Here is a 27,153-nt window from a genome sequence, read left to right as displayed (position 1 = left end):
TGCAGTCTAATTATCCTTTTAATCACATAGCTGTTAATTATTGCCAGTCAACCCCTCTGATGCTTAAAATGAACTATTACTATTTCTTCAGGTTTTGATTGTTGTTAGAGATTTTATGAATTTTGTTTTTATTTCTCCGTTCTGCCTCTCTTTTCCATCGTAATTTTCTCTCCCTTTCTTTGTCTCCCTGATTTGAAATTGAATCATCTATTCTAATTAACACTTCCTTCTTTGTCCTTGCCCTGTTAATTTCACAATCCATCAATATGACTAGTTAAGGAGAGACATCTTTTCTTTTGTCCCATTTGTTCAGCCTCCAGCTCTCCAGTTACTGTCTCTGTAATGTTATCAGCTTGCATTTTCAGCAACTTCCCAAGCAAAAATTAAAAACCTGAATACTCAAGGCCTGTCGAGGTAATGCCAGAAAGTGTTAAATGCACTGATGCTGAAGGTAGTTGCCCAATTAAAACATCCAATCACAGTCACAGCATTGTTATGGTGCAGAAGGAGGCCATTCAACCCATTCAACCCGCTGGTCCAATAGTGCCAATTTCCTGCCTTTTCCCCAAATCCCTGCACACCGTTTCTATCTAAAAATTAACCAATGCCCTCTTGAATGCCTGACAAATTATTGTACAATGACTATGTTGAGAAATGACGGCCATTTCCTATAGAATCTTAGAGCAGTTTTGTGTAATTCAAACAGCAGTATATAATACATACAAACCGATACATGAACATTATTTAATTCTATTTGCAGTCACAATGTAACTTTACTTATCCAAGGTGATAGCTGTTCCTGAGAGAGGATACAGACACATTGCAGTTGAGTACAATTTTACAGTGACTGATTATTCCTTTACGCAGCCTCTATTAAAGGCTGCCACCTTCCCCAGCAGAATCTGCTGCTACATTCAACCTTGGTCCTTGTGGCAGGCCTATTCTTCTGCCCTTCTGCTGTTTCATCAGAGTGCCGAGAAACATTCCAAATGTTTTCATAGTTCTGATGCCTGACATGTACAGTAGGCAATGAAGAATTGCAAATTATTGGGTCATTATCAAGCTTAATAGATTGTTAATTAGTCATTTCAAAATATATTTTGATGCCCGCTTGTGTTCCAAATTTGGGTATCTTGTGTGATGATACGGTATTGCTGACCCAATATCATCACACTACATTTTACTTCATTGTCAAGTTTTTATTTTGGGTATATGGCATAAGTAAATTCCAGCTCCTATGCTCTTGAATGGGGACCATGATGCCTATCACAGATTGTTGAAAAAAAATCAATTTGTTCACCAATGCCTCTTTGGACAAATCTGACATCCACTGGTCTGACATGCATATGATTCCAAACTCTCAGAAATGTCGTTGACCCTGATACCCTTGGCAAGTCATTCAGTTCAGGGGTGATTAGGGGTGGACAACAATTCATGGCTTTGCTGGAGAAGTCCAAAAATTTGAAAAACACTTACACTCTTCTTGAAAAATATTACTGGATTTTACACTGTATTAATTGCTGGCTTATAAGTTTGTTAGGCTTTAAAATATGGAAATATTTGTATGTGGAAGGAATACTGTGATTGATGTGTCATTTAGTTTGGTTTTAAATAATTTTCCATATCTCACAGCTATAAATGATTTCTTGATCTACTTTGTCACACTATTCAGAAGAAGTTATTTCAAACGCCTCACAGCTACTCATTCTTTTATGTATTGCTTTTAGATGATGGAGTCGGTTTCTGATAAGATAAAACTTCACAGTGGTTCTTAACTGTGATTGATACAGCATGTCAAAGAGCACAGCGGCTCCCATATGGCTCTAATGGTCTCTATTTCTGTTTTGTAATTTCAATGAATTTCTTTAAACCAATCAAATGTTAGAGGACATAACGGATTGTATAACCTTGTCCTTTTATTTTAGGTCACCCAAAAACCCAGAACAGAAAATAATCAAGCGAGTGATTGCCCTTGAAGGAGATATCATCAGGTAAATATTCTGTGCTGTAATGACTTGATTTTTAAGGCTTCTGTGATACTTGACAGTTAATCAACTATAAAACCCAGCTGAATGTCCAGTGTGGATTCTTGTGATTGTCATGGTGATATATTAGAAAGGCCAATTTGTTTTGTTGCTTTTTGAAAGAGGTGTTGCCTTTTCATGTTCTGACCAAAGTAAATTCAATATTGCTCATCTATTTCTGATTTAAGACTCAAACCCTAAATATCTAATGAAATTCCCCTGGCAGTGAAAATGTATATCATGCCCAATTTGTGGTTGGTTTTGCATGTTAGGTAAATAGACCTTCTCAGTGGCTGTCATAATCTTACATTAAAATGGCTCATCTCCGCAGTTCTCCATTGCAAGGTAATCTTGAAAGGTGAATCCAAATGGCAGGCAGAAGCAGAACTAATAGGGTTTTGAAATTGATCAGCCTGTTGGTTATGAGATTTAAATGAGAAATGGATGAAAAAATGACTCTTAGCTTTATGAGTTATCTTTTATTCTCATGCTGGCTATTTTGGCACCAGTTTGGAATGCAGAAAATTCATTGTTAGAATTTTATTGTTTATAGCATGGTAGATGATAACTGATTAAATATAACGTTCGTTTTCTTGCAATGTTTTCTATTGCTAAAACATGTAATGAAGACTGTTATTGAGCACCAGTTTCTCGGGAACTTTCTTGGTGAGCAATGTTTAGGCTATTTATGTGGTGTTGTGTAACGGATCTGACGCAGTTAGGATATTATGCAAAGGTCAACTCATTTGGTATAGGTAGTTCTATTGACAAAGGTGATGGATGAATCAAACTTGGGAAAGGAAACCAAAAAAAATGTCAAAAATTAACAGCAGATTATTTAGCATCTATAAAAAAGAAAAGAACTGAAGAGTAAAAGATAAACAGCATCTTACTAAGGTTGGAAAAAAAGTTGAAGAAAAATAGAGATAGAGGAAGACAATTATCAAATATGATACTTGTACAGATTGCCTAGATGGGTGGAGTGATTTGTAAACTCCTTTATCAAAATGTTTGATTAGATGAGATCATTTGTGAAATGGAGAAATGTAAAAAGGCAAAATAATATGCAGATAGTGTAAGGTTTAGAAGTACTCTGACAATGAAATAAATTAATGTTGTTTCCGTTAACCTTTACAATTTGCATGCAGTGGGTGAAGTAAGCATACGGTAGAAAGCTAAAAGTATTTAAAGTACAGTGTGATTTGCAGTGCTAATATCCATGGGCAAAATGGTTCAAAAACCATTTATCTCCCTCTTGATGTCTGTTATTTTTCAATTGTCCATTCTAATTCTATGTTTCCTTGTTTGTTCCTTGTGCTCTCCAGCTCAGATTTTAACAGGAAATTGGTAGGGTATGAGAGATAGGATGAACAGCAGCCCAACTCTCAATCCCTGACATCTCTCTTATGGAATCTGGAGATTATAACACTTGTTCCCCATTTTAATGCAATCGAGCAATCCACTAAATTGTGTGAAATGAGCAACAAACCCATGTTTGTTTATGGTTTGATTTCTGATGAGTCTCCAAAGGCCTGCTTAAGGGAGAGTTAGCTTCACTTCTACCTGATTTGTTTGTTGTATTACCACAAAAGGGTTCATTTAGATGAATGACTCTTTGCAGCAATAACAATGTAACAACAGTGACTATACTTCAGAAACACATCATTGGCTGTAAAGTGTTTTGGGAAATACTAAATTTGTGAGAGCTGGCATGTAAATGCAAATTTTTCCTTTTTATTTCTTGCTTGCTATTTTCCTGTAGGCCCTCATAGAGAAATCAGGGCAAGTAGGGAGTTATTGTTTCTTACCACCCCTGATATCTCTCCAGGATGAATATCCAGTAACAAGAAAAACAGAAATTGTTGGAAATGCTCAGCAGGTCTGGCAGCACCTGTGAAGAGAAGGGTCACCCGATCCAAAACATTAACTCTGATTTCTCTTCACAGATGCTGCCAGACCTGCTGAGCTTTTCCAGCAATTTCTGTTTTGTTTCTGATTTACAGCATCTGCATTTCTTTTGGCTTTTATTGAGTATCCATCAGGTCTAGAGAGAAGTGCCTGAGGGAGTCTAATCAGTAGCATCACCTTTAAGTCCTGGGTCCGACAGCTTAACGAGAGCAGCAGCAAGGATGAACATAGCTCTTCAATTTCCGTGATCATTTAAACAAGGGTTGCACCATGTAAAGCCTTGCTGTTCTGTATGTATTTCCATGCCCATGTAATTGATCAATTTGTACAAGTTATCTGCCATCAAATGGGAAGTGTAGAATTATAGCCAAATAAAAAAGCAGGGTCACCACAGACCAAAAATCATTAGTGTAACTGAGTGCTCTGGAGTTTCATAGTGACATTCTTCACAGTAATATTTTAAATATTAGGTAATGAGACCTGGACTTCCATTAGCCAAAGTGCCATCTTTCTGATCCCGACACTTACCCTTGTGTTCAGGAGTGTGAAGCTAAAAGAATGGCCTGCATAGTACCACTATCCTGTATAATGATGGAAGAGGAGCACCAGTAGCAGCAAAAACAAAAGTCTCAAAGTGATATGTCATTGCAGAAGACAACAAACCATTCAGCATTACCCCTTTTGGTAGTGCTGCCTTTTGTGCTTGTTGATGCCAATTTTGTGTTTGCTTAATCAAATGAGCTCTATGGGTAAGGTGACCATAAATACCAATTGGAAAACATTGTGCATAAAGGCATATTTAATCCAGATTTTAGCCGTAGTGCTACCAAATCCTAAGTTTTCTCTTTCCCAGTGCTATCACAAGCTTCAAAATACATATATAAATTGAAAGTGATACAAGTTTGAAATCCACCGTGGCGGAGGGTGAAATACAAATTTGGTAAATTAAAGAGTAGTACAATAGTTACTATTTAACCATTGTTGTAAGATCCCAACTGGCTCACTAATATCCTTTAGGGAGAGAAACCTGGTCAGGCCTACATGTGACTACAGATCCGTAGAATATGTGTAAATTGAACACTAAGAAGATAATTGCTGCTATTCAAACTCTGCGCAGTCTAGCCTGTCCTGACTTAATGCACCATTTGGACAAGTTGTATAGGGAATTGGTCACATCATGCCTGGGCTCTTCACCAACTATTACTTCAAAACAAAAAAAAACTTTCAGCTAATATCTAAGATAAATTTGTGAATGATAGCATTTTACAGGAAGGATTAATTTAGGAGCCATTTCTAGGCGGCATAACTTATATTTTGAAAAATATTCACCCCAGTTCATAGGTTTTCAATGATTACAATGTTATATCCACGCTGCCTCAGCCCACTGATGCTAAAAGCACAGACAGCTCGTGAATCCTTGGCTCTCTTTTTCTCCTTGTGTCCTCTTGAAATCTGTGCAATAAATCTCAAGTGAGTTTTTTTTATTCTCTGTAGCCCGAGGCTCTTCCTGTATTGTCATGATCTGATCTTGTTACTTCATCCATCAATTCTTCCATCTTGGTAATGACCCATGCTCAAGACCCAAACAGCGTATCCTTCACATATGAAAAGTCCACTCTACACTCTTTGCTTAGTAAACATTCAAATGAATGCAGAGCCCCGAAATGTGATTCCATTTAACTCAAGCCACACATAAAGTATATTACTAAAATTAGCTCTCCTTTACCCAAAGTTCATACCCATAAAAAGAGTTTGTTACATATGGGCTAAATCTTATGGTCTTTTGGCTAAGTTCAAGTTGTGTGAAATTTTTGAGGGTTTTGGGCCACGAGGCCTAGTGAGTTTTCTCACCGTTATCATATGAAATTCACCTTGTTACTTACCAGCCCCTGTGGCATTTTTCATGTCCGATTGCTGTCACATCTTACCACACGCCATTTCCAAAATGATTCACCACTCAGCAGACATCCCAGCATTTACCACCACCTTTTAAAGCCTCTTGCACATCCAGGCAAGTAATGTCAGTCCAGACCTGCCCTACATGGTTCCTGGCATTTGGCCTGGACGTGGCAGAGAGAGGAGTAAATCAGCATTTTGCTTTGCATGCATATTCCTTGGAATTCTGCTGGATTGGGTGAATAGGGAGGACTTTCTCTTTCCCCAGGATCAGCAATCACTTCACAGGTCTTCTGCCAACTATAACAAGCTTCCTGGCTTTGTGCCAGGCTTTGGCAAGGCAACAGTATTATGAGCCCAGTATCTTTGACGAGAACAAAGCACAGACAGACGAGGCAATACAATGCAGGGCTGCTATCAATGAAGAGATAAGGACAAAGCAAATGAGCACTATGACGGTGAGGGAAGAGCCTAGAGATGATGCCTGGTCCAGTCCCTGAACTGGGTGAAAGTTCCTGAGTACGCAGTGTCCTTACTGCAGCATTGCAGTGATAGTTGCCAGTGCAACCCAAGGTACATTGCAGTACAGAAGAGATCTACAGGTGGATTGGAGCTGTGCTATTAGGTTTCTTAGTGATTAGTACATGTTGAAAGCCAATGCCTGTGTGACTGGCACTCATGGAGTGTGCCCTGAGATAGCAGTACTTTGTTTCCAACATGGAGGACGTTTGGAGCTGCCCTGTTAAATCCAACAGATACCCGCTCAGGTTTCCGTGTCGAGTTTTCCAGATATTTAGTTTGTTTGGTGAGTTTGGAAGATAAGAGACTGAATATTAATAAGGTGAATTGTGCTGCTGCTTGCTGCTGCTTAGTGAGAATCTCACCTCACCACTTGTGAAAAGCATTAAAGACACCACTGTGGAGATGGACCTTGCCAGACTTCTCGTCCGATTCTGCCACACGTCTTGCAATAGTCCACATCACCCAGACCCCTATAAGATCCCACCCAAATACAAAAAGCAAAGGATATTCATATTTCCTTCTCGAAACACAGTCAAACTATAGAAGGATGTACAACAGAATGAAAAGGACTACTGCTTTATCGTTTCTGAAGAAACTGGGAAATGAAATATCTTCCTGCATCCTAGAATCGATAAGATATAGTTAATATGCAATATTGTTAGCTAAGCCTATTCAGGAAGTCTCTCTGAAGAGTTTGCTAGAAGAATCTATTTTCTGCAGGCAGTGAAATGTTTCCATTTCAAAGCTATTATTCCTACAGCTTCCCTCATCAACAAGACATTGTAAAAAATCTCTGCTGGTTTCTTTTGTGGCACTTTCAAGGAATCTTGGATGAATGCAGTAAATGTTTGGAAAACAGTTGCTGTCAGGAAATCTGGCAAAGTTCCAGTTGTTGTCTTTCTAATATGCAATCATCATGTCAGAAGGTTTTATGCAATATAGGGCTGTTTGCCTGATATTGGACCAATAGGCAGCCATCCAAACATAAATTCAGATTGAGGCACTGGTTTGCCTATGAATGTTACAGCTGATTTTGCTAGCAATACATTGTTCAAGACACTGAACTTTCTTGAGTTCAATGCAGCTCAGTCACTAACACAATAGCTCATAGTATTAGAGGTAGTAGGAACTGCAGATGCTGGAGAATCTGAGATAACAAGGTGTAGAGCTGGATGAACACAGCAGGCCAAGCAGGATCAGAGGAGCAGGAAGGTCCAGGCCCGAAACATCAGCCTTTCTGCTCCTCTGATGCTGCTTGGCCTGCTGTGTTCATCCAGCTCTACACCTTGTTAGCTCATAGTATTGTTGCTTTTGCATTAGCTAATGAAAATTGATCCAGTTTCCTTGGTAGCCTGCCAGCAGAGTGTACATGTGTACACCTGCAGCCTCCATCATTATCTGTACCCAGAAGCAACTTGCTAATGAGTTGGTGTGTTCGTTTACAGGACATAAGAACTAGAGGTACTTATAGAGTCATAGAGTCACACAGCACAGAAACAGACCCTTCAGTCCAACCAGTCCATGCTGAACATATTCCCAAACTAAACTAGTCCCACCTAACATGTCAGCAGATGGCACATGCCTCCAGTTTGATTTTCACGTTCTTATAATGCTATTAGCAAGCAAAAATCTCTCTGATATGCTGTATATGAACAGTCATACAGAATCAGACCAAACTTATGGAAGAGCATGAGAGAAATAGGGCAAAGACAATAATTGCTTCATTTTTACCTTTTCCAAGTACAATTAGATCTTCCATCACCATTCCTACCCACTCCAGCAAGCTGTCTTATCAACATGCCCCAGTGTGTAAATGATGAAAGTGAGGCAGGGTCTGTGAAGCAGTTCTCAAATTGCACTGACGTCAAGATTCTGCTAATGCAGTAGAAAAAAGCAGACCCTGGGTCAGCAGTTTTCACAGAGGTCATTCTCAGGCTGGATACGTCTCTCTCTCATCTGTACAGAACCTACTAACTACTGTGAGGTTTTAACTCAGACCAAGGCAGAACAGCATTTTTCAGGCTTCCAAAATGCTACAGTCCTTTTATCTGTTCTTTTTGTAGTACTGCAGGACATTTCATTCCCCTGGAAAAAAGTGATTGGCTTTCTGTGCATGAGTAAAGAATATCAAACCATGTTGGTGACAAGTCACACCCTATCCCTCCCTGATGGAAAATTATCCTGGAGAGTGACCACACAGAAAATGGATTTAACACTTTTGCATGGAGAGTTTTTTTTCCACACTTTCTGCTATTTCCTGAGATTGTTTATGTGGGATAGGCATGAGTGCTTAGTAGCTTGCATCTTACCTGTTGCATTTTTCTGGAGACTTGATCTTACTTGCTACCAATGAAGTGGTTTCTGAAATGATGCCGTTACAGCTATATCATAATGAAGGTTTAACCATTGAAAGCATCAGAATAACTTCCAAAAGAATACTGCAAAGTCAGTAAAACAATATTTTAGCTTCTTGCAAGCTTTTCTGCCTGAAATTACATGAGAAAGTCAAATTGAGGGGAGAAAAGCAACCTTTGGCTCATCACTTCATCCAAATACCATGTACAATTTACAAACCTCTCATCAATATCTGTGAGCATCATTCTTTTAGAAAATTGCATTCCTGCTTCCACCTCTACCTCAAGACAGTGGAGATATTAATATTCTTGAAATTCTAATGTTTCTGATGTTGAAATGACATTATACTGGCACATGATACCAGAATTGGGGCAGAAATAGGATTTAAAAGACAGTATTAGCATTTAAATAGGGTCTTTCACAACCTTGACACTCTGAAGTGTTTTGCCATGAATGGATTACTTCCCAACTGCAGTCACTTTTCTAATACATGAATAATGGCGGTCAATTTGTGCACAGCAAAGATATAATGAGCAATAAAAGAAAACTATTATGATTGTGTTATGAACATATTATGTCTTCTTTGATTGATGTGAGGTTGATTGGAGGAAAGGTGATACAAACATTTAGTCTGCTGATCTTTGGAACTCTTCTGTTCCATCAGCTATATTCCTCTATTCAGGATTTTTCTGATTGGCGGTGACCGAGCCTTTCTTGGTGGTGGAGGTCTCTGCTTGAGTACTGATCCTGATCCTGGGCACGTGAATTGGAGTATTGGGCAGGATGTTCCCTCCAAGGACAGGAAAGCCATTTCTGAATCGTGAACTGACTTCCAGGTGAAGGGAAACCATCACCAGTCCTGATTTTACATAAAGTCAACCCTTAATTGGTGGCAGAGAGGTGTGCCATCCAGTTAAGGATGCCAGGCTAGACTCTTGAAGCTCTGGTCAATCAGAGACCTTCCAATTTGAATGAACCGGTCAGCTTCAATGTAGAGTAAATAAGATGTTTCGAAGTGGAACTGCCCTCTATACAGCTTTATTTACACTTATATTTTAAATTTTAAAAGTTTACCCAAGCTGGAGGGATGTGTGGGGTGCCCTTACACCCAGGCAGTTAAAGAGGGTATCTAATCTGCCTGGAGTGCTGGATCTCGATCTGTTGCTGGGAAGCCCTATCCAGGCACCTAAGGCCCTACTTAGAGACTTTTAAAGAGCCTGTTTGGCTGGATACCTGTGATACCAACACCGCCCCCCACCTCCCCAATCTTATATCCTTCAACAATAGCCCAGAGGCAGGAGGGAGCGGGGAAACCAGCGTGCAGGGCTATGTTTCACTTGCTGGTCCCAGTGGAGGCTCAAAATCCCACCAGTTGAGTGGAAGTCATGCCCTGATGTTTTGATGATTAAAATGAAATCGAGTCCATTATCACTCATTGTACAACAAAAGCTGAAGGAACTTTGCCATTTATTTGCGGCCACAACAGGTATAAAGAATCCATCGTGAAAGATTCTACTGCTTGTATTCTTGACCCTAGACTTGAAGAATATATAGCTGCTGCCCTAGTGGCAAGCTGACTACTATTTCTTCTGCCAGAGAGTTGTTAATCTGTGAAACTCATTGCTGCAGGAAGCTGTAGTGATCAAGTCATTGAGTGTAGCAATAGATAGGTTCTTGTTTAGTAAGGGGATCAAAGGTTACAGGGAGAAGGCAGGAGAATAGTATTGAGAAACATCTCAGCCGTGATCGAATGGTGGACCAGAATCAATAGCCTAATTCTGCTCGTCTGTCTGATGGTCTTATATCCCACCAATATGACATGAAAGTAACAAAGCATTCAAATTGATTCAACATTAGATGCTCAATAAGTTTAATACATGCAGTATTGTTGCATGTTGTTGCCTTTGTTCATTTTTAGATAAAGCCAAGAAGGAATAAGATGTTGGTCATTTATTATGAAATGGTTATCTATTTACTTATCAGAATGGAGGATGCAACTTTTTTCACTTGGAAAGGAGTGGTCATATAAAGCATCAATAACATGCTGTGCTCCCAGCTTAGGTCGTTTAACCTTGAACTGCAAATTCTACCATGCTGCAATCTTGCAAAGTTTATTAGCTATTCCCCTTTGCGTTTTATTCTCATTTTCCAATCAGCCATCTTGTCCTGTCTGGAAGCATACGTATATATTTTTAAAGTCAATGTTATTTCACTGCTGAACCAAATGACAGTGCACATTGTGTGTCACAGTATATAGTGTACCCATTTTTCTAATATGTGGGTGCTTTATTTCCATTCTACTTGAAAATTACACATGAAGAAAAGTGCCCATGACTTAGATTCAAACCACAGCCTTAGACATGTGAAGAAAACATTATCTGTGAAAATTATGCTTTTTAGTACCTTGCGTCCTATGTCTGATTCTGTTCTTTTGTACTAGGCCAAATGCTTCCATGCAGCTCAGCAGTTTATATTAATTATATATAAGAAACTTATTTTCACATGTCCGACTATCGACATTTCACAACAGTTAAAATCTGGAAATAGTGTGCAGATTTCTACCACATTATTTTAACTAAACTGTTACCAAAATGTTCGTCACTGTCACTTCACATGTAAGTTTAAAAACTTTTATTTTCTACATTAATGCAAACATGTCTCATTAATGTTATAGCCTATTGTGTTTTAAAGTTCTCTTGATAGCCATCTGTTTTGTTTAAGGTTTTGGTCAATAATATTTTTAGTATAGTAAGGACTGCTCAACTTGATAGATCAATTAGGAATTGGATCTTAAAATATTAATTCAATGAAAATATGCAGGTTAGTTACTCTAAGAAATGAGCTCTAACATTCATTATCTTTTTGAATTAGATATCTTGATAATATTAATAATATATTTTATAAATAATTATGATCTTTTGGGACAAAATTGACTTAGGATAAAATTCATTGAATAAATAATTTCATTGTTTCAGAGAAACGATTGCTGCATTGTTAGGGAGCCAGATTCTTGTAACAGAAATATATAAGCTCAGAAAAAGTGATCAAGAACCCGAAACGGTAAAAAAAGTCTTATACCTGCCAGCCTTGTCAGCTGGATGATGGAATAGTTGGATGAAAGGCCTCCACTGTTTCATATAATGTATTTAATGGCTTTTACAAATTAAAGTGAATCCACTTACAGCAGAGCAAAAGGTCACCTGACCCTAGCAAGCCAGCCCATGCTCTGCATACAAATGTATTCTCCTACACATCTCCCCGTACATAATAAAAGATTGCACGCACAACCAATTACAGCTATAACTTAACTATTTTGCCCAAACTGCATGGTTGACAAAGAAAACTATAATCATTAACAAAACTTTATGTTAATTCTAGTCAATCTCACTTTTATCATTCTCTGCACATGCATTGCATGCATAATTTTTAAATTGTGCATGTTTTCAGATGGTGAATGTGAACAGCACTCTCATTGGCTGTTCAACTAGCATTTGCTTGTTCCAGTGATGATGACCCTTATCTGGGGAGTTTCATTTCTGTGGTGAGTCTATTACCATGGTAGCTGTTATTGCTGAAATTGTACCATTTTCCAATGTTGGGAAACTGTGGACCTCTGGAAACATTCTTTGCAGATGCTTTGAAGCAGGTATGTGCTTTGCAGAAGATGTTGTGTGTGGTTTGTGGTCGTACTCCAATGCCACTTTGTCTCTCAAACAGGTTTTGATTAAAATGCTCCTGAGCGAAAGATAATGGCCATGCACTATTTCCCAATCTGAGCATAACATTATTCAATCTACATTAATGCCCTGGGCACAAATGCATTTGGTCGATCTTGCTGCATAAGAGCCACTCCAAGTCCTCCCTCACTGGCAAGACACTGCAAGGTGACTTCATCATTGACATTTTAGTTTGTCAATACTGGCATTGCAAACGCCAGTTGCTTGACTTCCATCGAATATTAATTTCCATTTCCATATCTCCACAGACTAGCAGATAGCTTCTACTCCAGGAAATATTTTGCATAATGTATCAGTATTATGAACATATTGATAAACTGCCCACCACACAGACAAAGCTGTGCTTTGTTTATTATTCTTGTGGTAACAGTGTAAGCATCAAAAGGCAACCATCTGTTTCTCCTGAATGGCATCCAGAATGCAGTTAGAAAACTATTGCCCTCATCCAGCCTGTAAACATCCTTTACGTCGAGTGGGGTAAAGATCTTTGCCTTGGCAAGTTGTGATAAAATTTCTTCAGTAGTTGGCATGGGGTAGCAAGATCTCTTTAAGGCAATATTGAAATCTTTTGGACCTATTTTCTATATTTAGTTTTCCATGGTATTTTTCACTGTTCACATGCTGCTAATCCAATCTGTAGTTCCTTTTATTGACTGCTCCCTTATTTTCCAGCTCTTCTATCTTTTCTCTCAGGCTGGACTTGAGGGCAGCTGGAACTTTCCTTAGCAGTTGCTGCATTGGCCTCAAACTTTCATCCACTTCAAGATGATACTCATAAGCAAGATTTTGTAATCTTTGTAATCTTCTGGGATCTGTTTGGTAGTGATGGCTTAGAAGTTTCTGAAATGTTGCAAATCATTTCTTTCATATGTCAGGTTACCAGCCCAAGCTTTAGACTTGCTGAGATGAGTGGGTTTTTTGCATTCCAGCAAACATTTACTAGATTTTCACCCTCCATGGAAATTTTGGGGCTACTGCTACCAGAACCTCAGGTCTCTAACAACCATTCTCCTGTCATGTTGTAGAACAGGGTTAACTGAAGGAAAATCCTGCAGTATTTATATAGTTAAGAGGGAGAGAACAAAAGAAAAAAGAAAAGAACAAAGAAAATTACAGCACAGGAACAGACCCTTCAGCCCTCCAAGCCTGCATAGTGGGAGAGCATCGTGGGTGGGTGGGAGAAGGGTTGGAGGAAATTTCCAGTCAGGGTGTGGAGATACCGCTAGGTTTATTAGGTTTCTGCACTTCAGAAAAATAGAACCTGAGGTATTACAAAGAAGATGTCACTATGAGCCATAATGAGGTGCTTTGTATTGATATAACTATTGGTGAACTTTACCACCAGCTTTTGTTTTCTGGCCCTGCTTTTGGTTTCAGAGGAGTTTCTCAGGAGAGATGCAGTTTATGATACAGAAGTTCCTCTTGAACCTGCAGGACTTTAGTTAGCTGTGAAAGTCTTGAACTCCTGTAATTGCCATCCATCTTAATGATGTCTTTTAGCTGAGAAACAAAGCATAGATTTGTCTGTTTGGTGGAAAGTTTATCACTATGTTCATAATACTGATACATTATACAATACAACACAACAAAATACAGTGCAGGAATAGGCCCTTTGGTCCATCAAGCCTGCGCTGATTCCTAATCCTTATTTAGGCCCGCTACTTATTGCCCATATGAGGTTTCCATCTCCGGTTTGTCTCCAGTTCATGCGCCTATCAAGATATGCCTTAAACATTGCTAATGTGCCTGCTTCCACCACTCCACTGGCAGTGCGTTCCAGGTACCCACCACCCTCTGTGTGAAAAATTTTCCCCTTACTTCTCCCCTAAACTTTCCCCTCTCACCTTAATCCTGTACACTCTTGTAGTTGACATTTCCACGCTGTGAAAAAGCCTCTGGCTATCTACCCTATCTATGCTTCTGATAATTTTGTAAACCCCTATTAAGTTGCCCCTCAGCCTCCATCTTCCCAGTGAAAATAATCGGTGTTTATCTAACCCCTCATAACTAAAACCCTGCAGACCTGGCAACATCCTGGTAAACCTTCTCTGCACCCTTTCCAAAGCATCCACATCCTTTTGGTAGTATGGCAACCAGAACAGCACACAATATTCAAAATGTGGCTTAACTAAAGTTTTATACAGCTGTAGCATGACTTGCCAACTTTTATATCCAGTGCCCCAGCTGATGAAGGCAAACATGATTTATGCTTTCTTGACCACCTTATTCACCTGTGCTGCCACTTTCAGGGATCTGTGGACCTGTACACCCAGATCCCTTTGTACGTCAATGCTCCCAAGGGTTCTATCATTTATTGTATAATTCGCACCTGAATTTGATCTTCCAAAATGCATCATCTCGTATTTGACTGGATTAAACTCCACCTGCCATTTCCCTGCCCAAATTTTTGGTCTATCTATATCCCGCTGCATGCTTTGACAATACTCCTCACTATATGCAACTCCACCAATTTTGGTGTCACCCGCTAACTTACTAATCAGACCACCTACATTTTCCTCGAGATCATCATGGATTAATTGACTTTGCAATTATGGTGAATCCTACGAGTTACCCAATATATTTTGAGCTTGTTGCCTTAACTCAACACAGTAGCATGACCCACACAGCACAATTATTATTAGTAATTATTTTAAACATTGAATAAAGCCAATATTTGCATTATCTGAAACAACAATTAAATAAACTAAGAGCATCGAAGGAGGTTCTTACACTGGTTCCTTAGCTCTCAGAGCATGAAATTAAAATCATCATCCTTACCTCATTGCCCCAGCTGCCTATTTAATTTCTTTTTTGGCCTCCGTCTTCCCCTGGCCTCATCTGCATTTCCCTCTTGATAGCAGAACATTTAAATACTTAGAACATTTTTCTTTCCCCTGTGGCTTCTGAACCCAGCCATCAGGCTCAAAGGGAGGTTACAGGTCCACAAGTATGGGAAACAGTTACTCACCTGTGAATTTCTGCCATGGTGGCCAAAGAATAGGCTTGCTTTTCAATTAAAGATGGCCTGAGGGTTCTGAGGGCTAGGGCACGATACAATGACAGTTAAGTGATGGAGAGATTACCCCAAATATGAAGGCGTCTTCTCTCCAATTTGTTTAAATTTGAAGTAAAAGAAAGGCTCCACAGCCAGGCTACGAGGGTGACCCATGCCTAAAATTGAACCCAGCAGGTAAGCAAGGCCTCAAATTTGCATGGAGTACTAGCAGTCCCATCGTCTAGACAACTCATTGTTCCTTTGCTGGAACCAAGTCTGACTGGAAAATCCTATTTGATCCCCTTTTGTATTCCTTTAGTTGTGTCAATTAGCTGCCTGCTGTATCCCATCCCACTTTTAAGCATCATCCTATCTGAGATATTCATAAAATCATAGAATCGTACAGTACAAAATAGGCCTTTTGGTCCTTCAAGTCTGCACTGACACGTGAGAAACACCTGACCTTCAATCTAATCCCATTTACCAACAGTTGGTCCATTGTCTTGAAGGTTATGATGTGCCAAGTGCTCATCTTGGTACTTTTGAAAGAATATGAAGGCACTTGCCTCTACCACTATGCCGGGCAGCACATTCCAGACCCTCACCACCCTCGTGGTAAAAAAAGGTTTTCCTCATTAAGTTCCTCGTATTCTGCCCTCCACATTGAACCTGTGTCCCCTCGTGACTGAACCTTCTACAAAGGGAAACAGCTGCTCCTTATCCATCCCGTCCATGCCGCTCATAAACTTGTGCACCTCAATCGGATAGCCCCTTAATCTTCTCTGGCCCAATGAAAACAGCCCTAGCCTGTCCAACCTTTCTCATAACTTGAGCTTTCCATCCCAGGCAGCAAACTGATGAATGCCTTCTGCACCCCCTCCAGTGCAATCACATCCTTCCTGTAATGTGGTGACCAGAACTACACATGGTACACTAGCTGTGGTCTCATCAAGGTTCTATACAATTCCAACATGACATCCCTACTTTTATAATCTAAGTCTCACTTGATAAAGGACAACAAATCGTGCACTCCTCCAGATTGTGGACACCGAACTGTTCTGATTGGCAACTTTGTACCACATTGGCAACAATTGGCACAGTGTGGAGCTGAGATTTACATATGGCACCTTGGGTGTAAACACTGGGAAGTCCCATCACCAGTGAGAATTTTGCTGCTACTGCTGAGTGCAAGCTGGTGTACTTAATGATACGATGTGAGAGCACTGTGTGCTTTTTGGAGAGACAAGTGAGAATTACCTTCACTGAGTCTGGTATGTCTCCTGGAAATACTTGTTTTGTAGGTGTTCACCAAGAAATTTGCCTGGTTGAGCTTTTCTGTAAGATTTCCTCTACTGGTTTTACTCTGACCTTCCAGTATATTTTCCTTGTTGCTAACTCTTTGTGTACCTTTGCTACTGTCTCATCCCCTTTGTGTTCTTCTTGCCTTTGCATCACTATTTCTTTACTGCATACCTGAAGATCTTATGCTCCCATCTCTTTATATTTATATTAATGTTGTTGCAATATCTCTACAACTTTCTTTCTGTTGATTTCTTGCATTATGGCATGGAGTAAATGGGGAGTTCACAAACTAAATGCAGTTGAACAGTGTGGAAGGTATTGAATATTTCATATAAACTTGACTTTGGTGTGATTTGCTGTGCCCCTTAGTATTGCCTTTTCTTTGATGAACTCACATTTTAAAATTCAAAAATAACCAAACTGCATGATGGTTAATAACTGTCAGCAAAAGAATTCTGGAAATACTCAGTAGGTCAGGCAGTGTCTGTGGAGAGGGAAACAGAACTTTTATCAGAATTCAGAGCAAAGAACATACTGAGATTAGCTTTTGTTCAACCTAATCAATGAATTATAAGTAGATACTTGCTTAAAAAAATTGTTCAACTGCTAACTGAATTCTAAGATAGGTACAATTTGTTTCCAAGGGAGTATATACTATAAAAATACAAATGTAAAAAGGGATGTTAGCACAATAGATGTAATGTTCAGGAAAACTAGTATAATGCTACATAATTCATTTTTTGCTGTTTTACACTAATTGGAGCTTTACTGATTATGCAATTCTCGTGCTACAAGAAGACTTTGCTCTTAAAAGTAAAGCTGTCTGGCCTTTTATGTTCACAAGGTACTTGAAAACCGATAGAAGGTTAGCTTTGAAGTGTAGTAGATCAGAGAAAGGGCACATCTCATTTAACCTTTTCATCTTTCACTATATCGCTCGTGACAGATTCCTTGCTCAATGCTACTGTAGGTTACATTTGCATCATGAAAGGGGGTCATCAAGCTGTTCTAAGTGGCACGTCATAAACTCTGATTAGCAATAGCCTGCTGACTGATCTATTTGAAAGCCAAAATGATAGACCATAACCTTTATTTGGGCTGCAGTTGGCAAACTGGACATAGGTCTATAGCTCAGCAAGAGGTAGATGGTATTCATTGTCATGCTAATAAAGGAAGACTTGTGCATATTCTGTTATCTGGGTATGTAGGTTGTGCTTACTAACATAATGATTTGTATGTTTCTCTACTAACTTTTAACTGCTCCTCCTGTTCAAATAAATTGATCTCAAAAGCAAAATATTTGTGGGTTCTGGAAACCTGAAATAAAAACAGGGGAATGCTCAACAGGGCAGGCAACCTCTATTGGGAGAGAAAAATGGAGTTAACATTTCAGGTCTATAACCTAAGTTGCAATAAAAAGTCATCAACATGAAATGTTAATTCTCTTCCCTCTACACAAATGCTGCCAGAGTTGTAGAGTGTTTCCAACATTTTCTATTTTTATTTTAAACTAATCTTGATATACTATCTGCAGCAGCCTCATATTGAGCTACATTTCCTCCATGCAAGTGTAATGTAGAAGTCAGCATTTGAGTAAAGCCGCACTAATTATATGGACCTATGAAAAGGTGGAGGTGGGAGGCATCAGATAAGATCATGAACAGGAAGTTTGAGTACTTTGTTTACCAGCAAGAAGTAAAGAAAAAAAATGCTCCATGAAATGTTTGTGGTAAACCATAATCCAGCTTTTACGGCAAAATTAGTCCCCCTTTAGTAGAAATTGAACATTTTCTATCTGTGAGATATAAGAACATAAGAATATAAGAACTAGGAGACTCAGCTCCACTTACCGCCCGCACACCATAACCCTTAATTCCTTTACTGTTCAAAAATTTATCTAGCCTTACCTTAATCACATTCAGCGAGGTAGCTTCAACCACTTCACTGGGCAGGGAATTCCACAGATTCACAACCTTATGGGTGAAGAAGTTCCTCCTGACCTCAGTCCTACATCTGCTTCCCTTTATTTTGAGGCTATGCCCCCTAGTCCTAGTTTCACCTGCTAGTGGAAACAACCTCCCTGCCTCCACCTTATCTATTCCCTTCATAATCTTATATGTTTCTATAAAATCTCCCCTCATTCTTCTGAATTCCAATGAGTATAATCCCAGCCTACTCAGTCCCTCCTCATAATCCAACCCTCTCAACTCTGGAATCAACCGTGTGAATCTCCTCTGCACCCCCTCGAGTGCTAGTATATCCCTTCTCAAGTAAGGAGACCAAAACTGCACACAGTAGTTCAGGACCCTACACAGCTGCAGCATAGCCTCCCTGTTTTTAAACTCCATCCCTCAAGCAATGACAGACAAAATTCCATTTGCCTTTTTAATTACCTGCTGCACCTGCAATCCCACCTTCAGCGATTCATGCACAAGGACACCCAAGTCCCTCTGCTCCTGCATTTTTTTGCCATTTAAAACACAATCCATTTTGCTGTTATTTCTACCAAAATGGATGACCTCACACTTATCAACATTGTACTCCATCTGCCAGACCTTTGCCCACTCACTTAGACTATCTATATCCCTCTGTAGACTTTCAGTGTCTTCTGCATACTTTGCTCTACCGCTCACCTTAGTGTCATCTGCAAATTTTGACACACCACACTGAGTCCCCAACTCCAAATCATCTATGTAAATTGTAAACAATTTCGGTCCCAACACTGATCCCTGAGGCACACCACTCGCCACTGACCGCCAACCAGAAAAACACCATTACCCCTACTCTTTGTTTTCTCTTAGTCAACCAATCCTCTATCCATGCCAATACATGACCTGTAATACCGTGCAACTTTATCTTATGTAGCAGCCTTTGGTGTGGCACCTTGTCAAATGCCTTCTGGAAATCCAGATACACCACATTCATAGGTTCCCCATTGTCCACCATGTCCTCCTTTATAATGTCCTCAAAGAATTCCACCAAATTAGTTAAACATGACCTACCCTTCATGAACCCATGCTGGGTTTTCCCAATGGGACAATTTATATCTCGATGTCTTGCTATTTCTTCCTTAATGATAGATTCAAGCATTTTTCCCACTACTGAAGTTAAGCTAACTGGCCTATAGTTACCTGCTTTTTGTCTACTTCCTTTTTTAAATAGTGGCGTCACATTGGCTGTTTTCCAATTTGCGGAAACCACCCCAGAGTCCAGTGAATTTTGGTAAATAATTACTAGTGCATTTGCTATTTTCCCCATCACCACTTTTAGTACCCCGGGATGCATTTCATCAGGGCCAGGAGACTTGTCTACCTTTAGCCCCATTAGCTTGCCCAGCACTGCCTCCTTAGTGATAATGATAGTCTCTAGGTCCTCACCTGCTATAACCTTCTTGCCATCAGTTTTCGACATGTTATTTGTGTCTTCCACTGTGAAGACTGACACAAAATAAGTGTTTAATGCCTCGGCTATTTCCTCATTCCCAGTTATTAAATTGGCCTTCTCATCCTCTAGAGGACCAATGTTTTCCTTCGCCACACTTTTACGATTTACATATTTATAGAAACTTTTGCTGCCTGTTTTTATATTTTGAACTAGTTTACTCTCATAATCTATCTTACTTTTCTTTATAACTTTTTTTGTGGCTTTCTGTTGGCCTTTAAAGATTTCCCAGTCTACTAGTTTCCCACTACTTGTTGCTTTTTTGTATGTATTTTTTTTAATCTGATACTTTCCTTTATTTCCTTAGACATCCATGGCTGACTATTTCTTTTCCTACAGTTCTTCCTTATCACTGGAGTATACTTCTGCTGAGCACTGTGAAAAATCATTTTGAAAGTCCTCCACTGTTCCTCAATTGACCCACCATGAAGTTTTTGTTCCCACTTTACCTTACCTAACTCCTCCCTCATCCCATCATAGTCTCCTTTGTTTAAGCACAGGACATTGGTACTGGATTTAACCTTCTCACGCTCCATCTGTATTTTAAATTCGACCATACTGTGATCGCTCCTTCTGAGAGGATCCCTAACTGTGAGATCATTAATTATTCCTGTCTCATTACACAGGACTAGATCTAGGATAGCTTGCTCCCTTGTAGGTTCCATTACATATTGTTCAAGGAAATTTGTATTGTAAAAGAAATTACTGAAAAAATTGCAAAGCTATGAGATCATAAACTTAACAAATTATGAGGATTGACTGTTGTGCTTTTGGATTATATTCTCAGGTTTTTCAGACTATCTTCATTAAAGATGAAGGTTCTGAGGAAGGGTCACCGGACCTGAAACGTTAACTCTTTTTCTTCCTTCACAGATGCTGCCAGACTTGCTGAGCTTTTCCAGCAACGTTGTTTTTGTTCATTAAAGATGGATCTGAATAGCCTGTATTAGATAGTTAATATTTAATCAGGAATTAGTTAAATTTTACATAATTTAAATTCAGATGCACCTGCATTTACTTAAATTGAAGTAAATTTGTTATGTTTTCAAAAGAAGTCAGGGCTGCACATTAGAAAGATGTAGTATTGTGTAAGCCTGAGGTTGCTAATATAACTAAGAGATTTACTCTTGATAACCTCTGAACCTTAAATTGGCTGAATTTGCTTCCCTCCTTAATATACTGAAAGCTGTGTGTAAGAATTGTGTCCTCCGTTACACTGCATGCACAGTTAGGGACATGGTTCCACTTCTTCCAAAGAATATATTTGTGTGGAAGATTGTGTAATTCATCTTTAGTACAACACATGGAATATGCAAGGAGGAACAGGAATGGTCAGATGATATTTTTGCACCATGCAAATAACTAGAAAGGAAGTATTCAAGAGGTACTGATCTTATTAGTATATTGATAAAACGGAGAGAAGAAAAATTGCAACAGAAATAGCTTTTCATTATATTTATAGTGCTGAAACAGGTGCTTCAGACCAACAGGCCAATCTGGTGTTTTTTACTTCACATGAACCAAATAAAGAGCACCATAATTTCTGATATCACAAAGACACTGGAGCAATTAATCCACATCTTTGCTCTGCTATGAGCAAACCAGTTAATTGCTGGCTTGGGAAATGGATTGCTTGTCGGACAACAAATATTTTCCTGAATGTCATCCAGGAGTGTATGAGAGATGAACAAGGTGGTACAGCTGATATGCCTTCCCTGCCACTCAGCTGTACAAATGAACCTTGTAAAAGTAGTGCACAATAGAACTGTGTCTATAATAGGCTGTCACAGAGCCGTGTCATTTTCACCATATGTAATATCAGTGCAACAATGCAGGTCAGTCCAAATCAGACTGCCCCTTAGTTATCACATACTGTGTTCTTCCTCAGTCTGTTAGCCAGCTTTCTGTTTTGAAACACTTCATGAGAATGACAAATGCATTGTACAATGGGGCCAATGATTTCAGAACCTTTACTGCTGATGACTTTTTTTTATGATTCCAGCTGATGTTATTACCAGACAAGTCAGATTCCATATTGAAATCTGACTTGATAGATTTTGTTTTGGTTTTGACAAAGTTGTCTTTCACAGAAACACAAGATAGTAACACTGAAGATTTGGTGTTAATAATTAAACAGAAGTTCATTATGCAAAATAAATCAACATAAAATAGAATAAACCGAACCGTTTGCTTATATATAACACACATTTAAAGACTTTAAAACAGATCATAAACTACAGTCCTACTAATCTTTACAGCACTTCTTTACAATATTCAAACACTAAAGAGAATTCCTTCTCTTTCACGCCTATAGAACTTAATTTAACTGTGGCTTTAATTCTCCTCTCTCGAGAATCTGATAGCTTTTTCCTTCAGCCTTCATAGAATCGAGCGCAGACTTTCTCAGCTTCAAATAATCCCTTTGGGTTTTAACAAACATTTCTGCTCTGGTACTTTAAACCTGAATGCTTTACACTGAGGTGTGCTATTTCTTAACAGGTCTAATCTAAATTACAGCTTCTTTCATGAAGAGGAACTGTTTTATACGTTCAGCATTAGCCAAGACTGACAACAGTGCCAAACTGAAACTTGAAGTTATGAGTGTTTCCCCTAATTGAAAAAAAAGATCAATGGCCTCCTAAACTGAAAGCTTAGTTCACTACCCTGTCTGCTTTGTTTGGTTGTAAACTCTCCTAATGAATACAAAACCTTATTACACACCAGGAACTCAAACTCTAATACGGTTTTCAGAAGAAATCTCACAAATATTTGCAAGTTAATTATTAAATCCCTTCAGACACACACAGCAAAACATACATGACACTAGCTCAAATCCAAACCCATGACCACTGCAGTTTAGAAGGACAATGGCAGATACATGAGAATGCCTCCACCAGTAAGTTCCCCTCCAGGCCATACGCCATTATAACTTGTAAACATGTTGCCATTCCATTAGTGTCACTGGTCAAAGTCCTGGAACTCCCTCCTTAACGGCATTATTGGTGTACCTGCACCATTGCTGTGTGGCAGTTCAATAAGACAGCTCATCACCACCTTCTCAAGGGCAATTAGGGATTGGTAATAAATGCTGCCAGCCAGCAATATTCATGTCTTGTGATTGAAAAAAAGATAAATGATACACCTTGCATCACAACTTAAAAATTAATTCCAAAGAATCCAGTAAGTCACCAATGATACCGTCTCAGCATCCAAGGCTCTCATGCATAATGTGAGTTTAGAAATTAAGCTGTGACCATTTTGAAGAATGAAGGTGTGTAGTGGGACCCTTGCTGTTTCTCAATAGTGAGTTGCAAAGCTGTTCAGATATTGAGCCTTCAGTCTCATATCTGTGTTGTTGTTGAATTGTGAAGAGCCATCAGTCAGGAGAATCTGAAAGTTGGGCATTATTCACATTCACATTCACACTCGGGAAGTTTTATCGGGATTAAGAAATGGCTCCAGATTTGAGATCAGATTGAGGGCAGAGTGATTGGGAACTGAAAGCTACAGTGATTGGAGGTGGGAGAGGGTTGCTGCAAGTGGAATTGGGAGTAGCAGATGTAATTTACCTTCTTTGTTGCAGACAAACCATAAGCCTGATTCCCTTCAATGCAACCTGCATTGACATAGCCTGCTTCAGAGAAGTGCTTTGTAGATGGTAGTCAGGCTTTGAATCGAATCTTAGTAGAGATATTCATTACACATTTTCTAAATCTTTTAAAATGAGATACAAACATGTGGTATGCAGCTGCAGAGAGCATATTTCTACATCTTCTGCTAAAATGCTTGGAAAATTGCTTCTGCTGGAAGGCAGTAATATGTTTTTCACTGAAAACTATAAAATAGATTTGTAAACTATTCCCCAAGCTAGCTTTTCCTTCTCCTTGACTAGGAGCTAGCTGCAATATATGGGGCTAAATGATAAAACTTAATGGATATTTTAATACCACATATACAAAGTAAAACAACAGGAGAGAGGAGATGGGAGGCAGTGTTTATGTGGAATATGCAATGATGAGGACCTCAAATTAATAATTAGAAGCTACTGTCAAAGGTAAACAAGGTGTTAGGAGAGTAAAGAAGCTAATTATTGTGGAAACTTTGAATTTCCCACACAGAATGTAGTAACAGGATAATATAAAAGAAAAGCTGAAACTATAATTACGTTAAGATAATAGAGATAACTGTTATGAAAGTGACTTAGAGACAGTAAAGACTGCAGATGCTGGAAGCCAGAGTCAATAGATGTGAAGCTGGAAAAGCACGGCAGGAAAGTCAGTTTTTTCGGCCAAAACTTGTCTGATGGAGGTTTTTGGCCCGAAATGCTGACTTCCCTGCTCCTCGGATGTTGTCTGACCTGCTGTGCTTTTCCAGCTTCACATCTATTAACTGTTAAGAAAGCTTGTGGCTTCTTTTTTTAAGTAATAATTATTGGTAACCTGGAAATGACTGAATACATAAGTAGTTTTGTTCTTTATCATTTGAATGTTAAATATCTCTTTGTAGAGTGCAGAAAAGAAATTCTGACCCAGAACATCACACGTACTGTAATAGAGACTGCCTCATGTTCCTTCCTTTCAAATGAATAGAAGAAAATCTAATAGGTCCCATTCTCAGTGTACAGTCCTCCCTGCAGATTTTCTTTTCTTTGCTCTGCTGAAGTGATGTACAACTCCCAGGTGGTGAAGATGAAAATCTGCTGCTGGGTTTCCAGTGCACGCACTATTTATTGAGATTTGATTTTGTAAGAAAGGCCAAGGACAAAAATAATTCAGGTATGTAAGACTTTGAAAGAGCAGCATACTTGAAGTGTTCCAGGGAGGATTAAGTAAGAGGAAATAGAAAATAAAGCAGTAAAATGTTTATCATTGAGGGCTGCGGAGGAAAACATGAGTTGCCATTTGAACTCTGAGCTCTTAAATGCAGAATTAATTTCAATAATCTTAATGCCCATAAACGTGAAGACCTCACTATACATGCACACCAAACGATTAAAACCACAGGTATCTTTGGTCATAGCTGTTTCTAACATTGTTTTGTATTGTCTACAAAACTACTACACAGTTGTGTTACTCAACATGCATATCAATGTTTAAAAGAATGATCTGATATGAATTCTTAATAAGCTCGGTACTGAAGTTAATAAACTGCTCTTGTACAATGCATACCATGCCAATATCACAAGTGGGTACATAATCACTGAGAATCAAACTTAGGCAAGACAGAAGAAATAAATTGTATACTTTAAAATAAACTTCCAGTATGTTGCTTTCTCCGTCAGTGCAATTTTTTTTCTGCCAATTTCGCTATCATAGCAGTTTACCTATCTGTTGCATTGTAATTGCTCTGGAATGTAATCCAGACTGCTGCAGTAGAAACCATGGAGACCAGGCCTGCTTAATTATGAGAGAAGCCCCACATCACTTTAGTGAGGCTCACTTACTGTGGGATCTGCAAGACTTTCCTGCACCTCCTGAATGAGCAAACACTGTCTGGGTTGGCAGCTTCTTTCTGATGAGAGTCGGAGAGGGTGGGTACTTTATGCTCAGTTGAATGACCTGGCATTAGAATGGGATGGAGAGATGGTGGCTACTGAATGCCATTTCCCTGTATCCCACCCCTTTGTTGAACTCCAGCCTGTGACCCTCGCTCACCTGTGGCCTGGAGTCCCTCAGGTTGCCTGGGCCTTCGGTGAGACCATGTCTGGCAGCCACCAATCCCAGAAGTGAGGACTCACTGGCCTCTGATGGATCAGCAACTCTCAGTGGTCAGGATTGGCACTTAATACTACCTTGGTTCCCCTGAGGAAAAGACAGGGGTGGACATGTGAATAGGCATGCACGCATGCGTGCGCACATACTCTCATATTACTTTCTGCATTTTATTAAGACATTTAAACTCATTTTTTATTGTAAACTTTTCACTTGAATTGTTTCAAGACATGAGGTAGAAATTATGTAGTAAGTATTTCAAAGAGCAAAAAGTATTATTTAGAACAGGTGCTGACTGAAGATTGATTCTAATTTTGTTCATCAACAAATTCATAAATAATGTATTGTTTCCATTTAGTCAATGTATAATGGACGTTTGATATTTCTTATAGAATATAAGGGAACTGTGAATTACTTTGCAATTTTAATGTAAAATATTAATATACCTAATAAAACAGCCAAGAAGCAAATTAACATCTGACTCACAAGATACAAAAACATCATATATATATATTTCTAACTTGCAAAAAGCTACAGGTAATTTCAGTGTAAAAGGTTATTTGTGAGCAACACAGATAATAATACAATAATAACATCAATAAATGGGTGTCGTTGAGTTAAATCTGCTTTACCTGAAGGAAACAGTTTATGTCCTTGGTTCCATAACTTACTTATTTTTGCTGAATTCTAGGAAACAGATTCATAGAGCAGGGTTTTCCCTTTTCTCATTTATGCCTGAGGGTGGGCCTCCTTAAGGTTGAGACATGCAATGCTTACCCATCCACCCCAGCAGCAAGAAAGAATCAAGGACCAATCAGGCTTCTCAGCCAGTTAGTTCCCTGGACAGACGTGCCCCACTCCACCCAAAGATGACAGCCAATCAGAGTGATGGGCAGAAGACCCTGCTGTAGCAGTCAGGAAGGCTGCTACTTCTCCAGCCTGATGGGACCAAAGTTAATCGGGTTGCTGGAAGGCTGAGGCAGGTCAAGAAAGTTACTGTGGGCCTTCCCGCTCAGAACTGAATTTGTGAGTGGTGAGAAAGGGGAAGTTATCTCCCAGTCCCAGCCCATCAAATTCTTTCACCTTCCTGTCACAGAAAATTCCACGTGCTGAATTACGTTCATGACATATCGAATTTGACAACCATTATCCCTGAGCCCCCTGCAATTCAGCAGTGGCTCAGGCATTAAATGGGAGCTATTCTGCTGCCTCCTCTAGGTTGCCCAACTACCTTGTCGTGTTTGCCAGCAGCCCCCCCGGAG

General features: G+C 39.2%; 1 protein-coding gene across 2 annotated transcripts in view; it reads left to right on the top strand.

The window, feature by feature from the left end:
* The window catches only part of immp2l (inner mitochondrial membrane peptidase subunit 2), a 489,386-nt gene that overhangs the window by 308,058 nt on the left and 154,175 nt on the right, over window positions 1-27,153 (top strand). For both annotated transcript variants that reach the window (XM_048607792.1, XM_048607791.1), the window contains one exon: window positions 1,926-1,991. In XM_048607792.1, the coding sequence (XP_048463749.1) occupies window positions 1,926-1,991 (66 nt within the window). The remainder of the gene's footprint in view (window positions 1-1,925; window positions 1,992-27,153) is intronic.

The sequence above is a fragment of the Rhincodon typus genome, chromosome 18 (assembly GCF_021869965.1).
Source record: "Rhincodon typus isolate 14 chromosome 18, sRhiTyp1.1, whole genome shotgun sequence".
NCBI classification, from domain to species: Eukaryota; Metazoa; Chordata; class Chondrichthyes; order Orectolobiformes; family Rhincodontidae; genus Rhincodon; species Rhincodon typus.
Note: the sequence above shows the minus strand (reverse complement) of the source record. Positions and strands in the feature narration are given on the sequence as shown.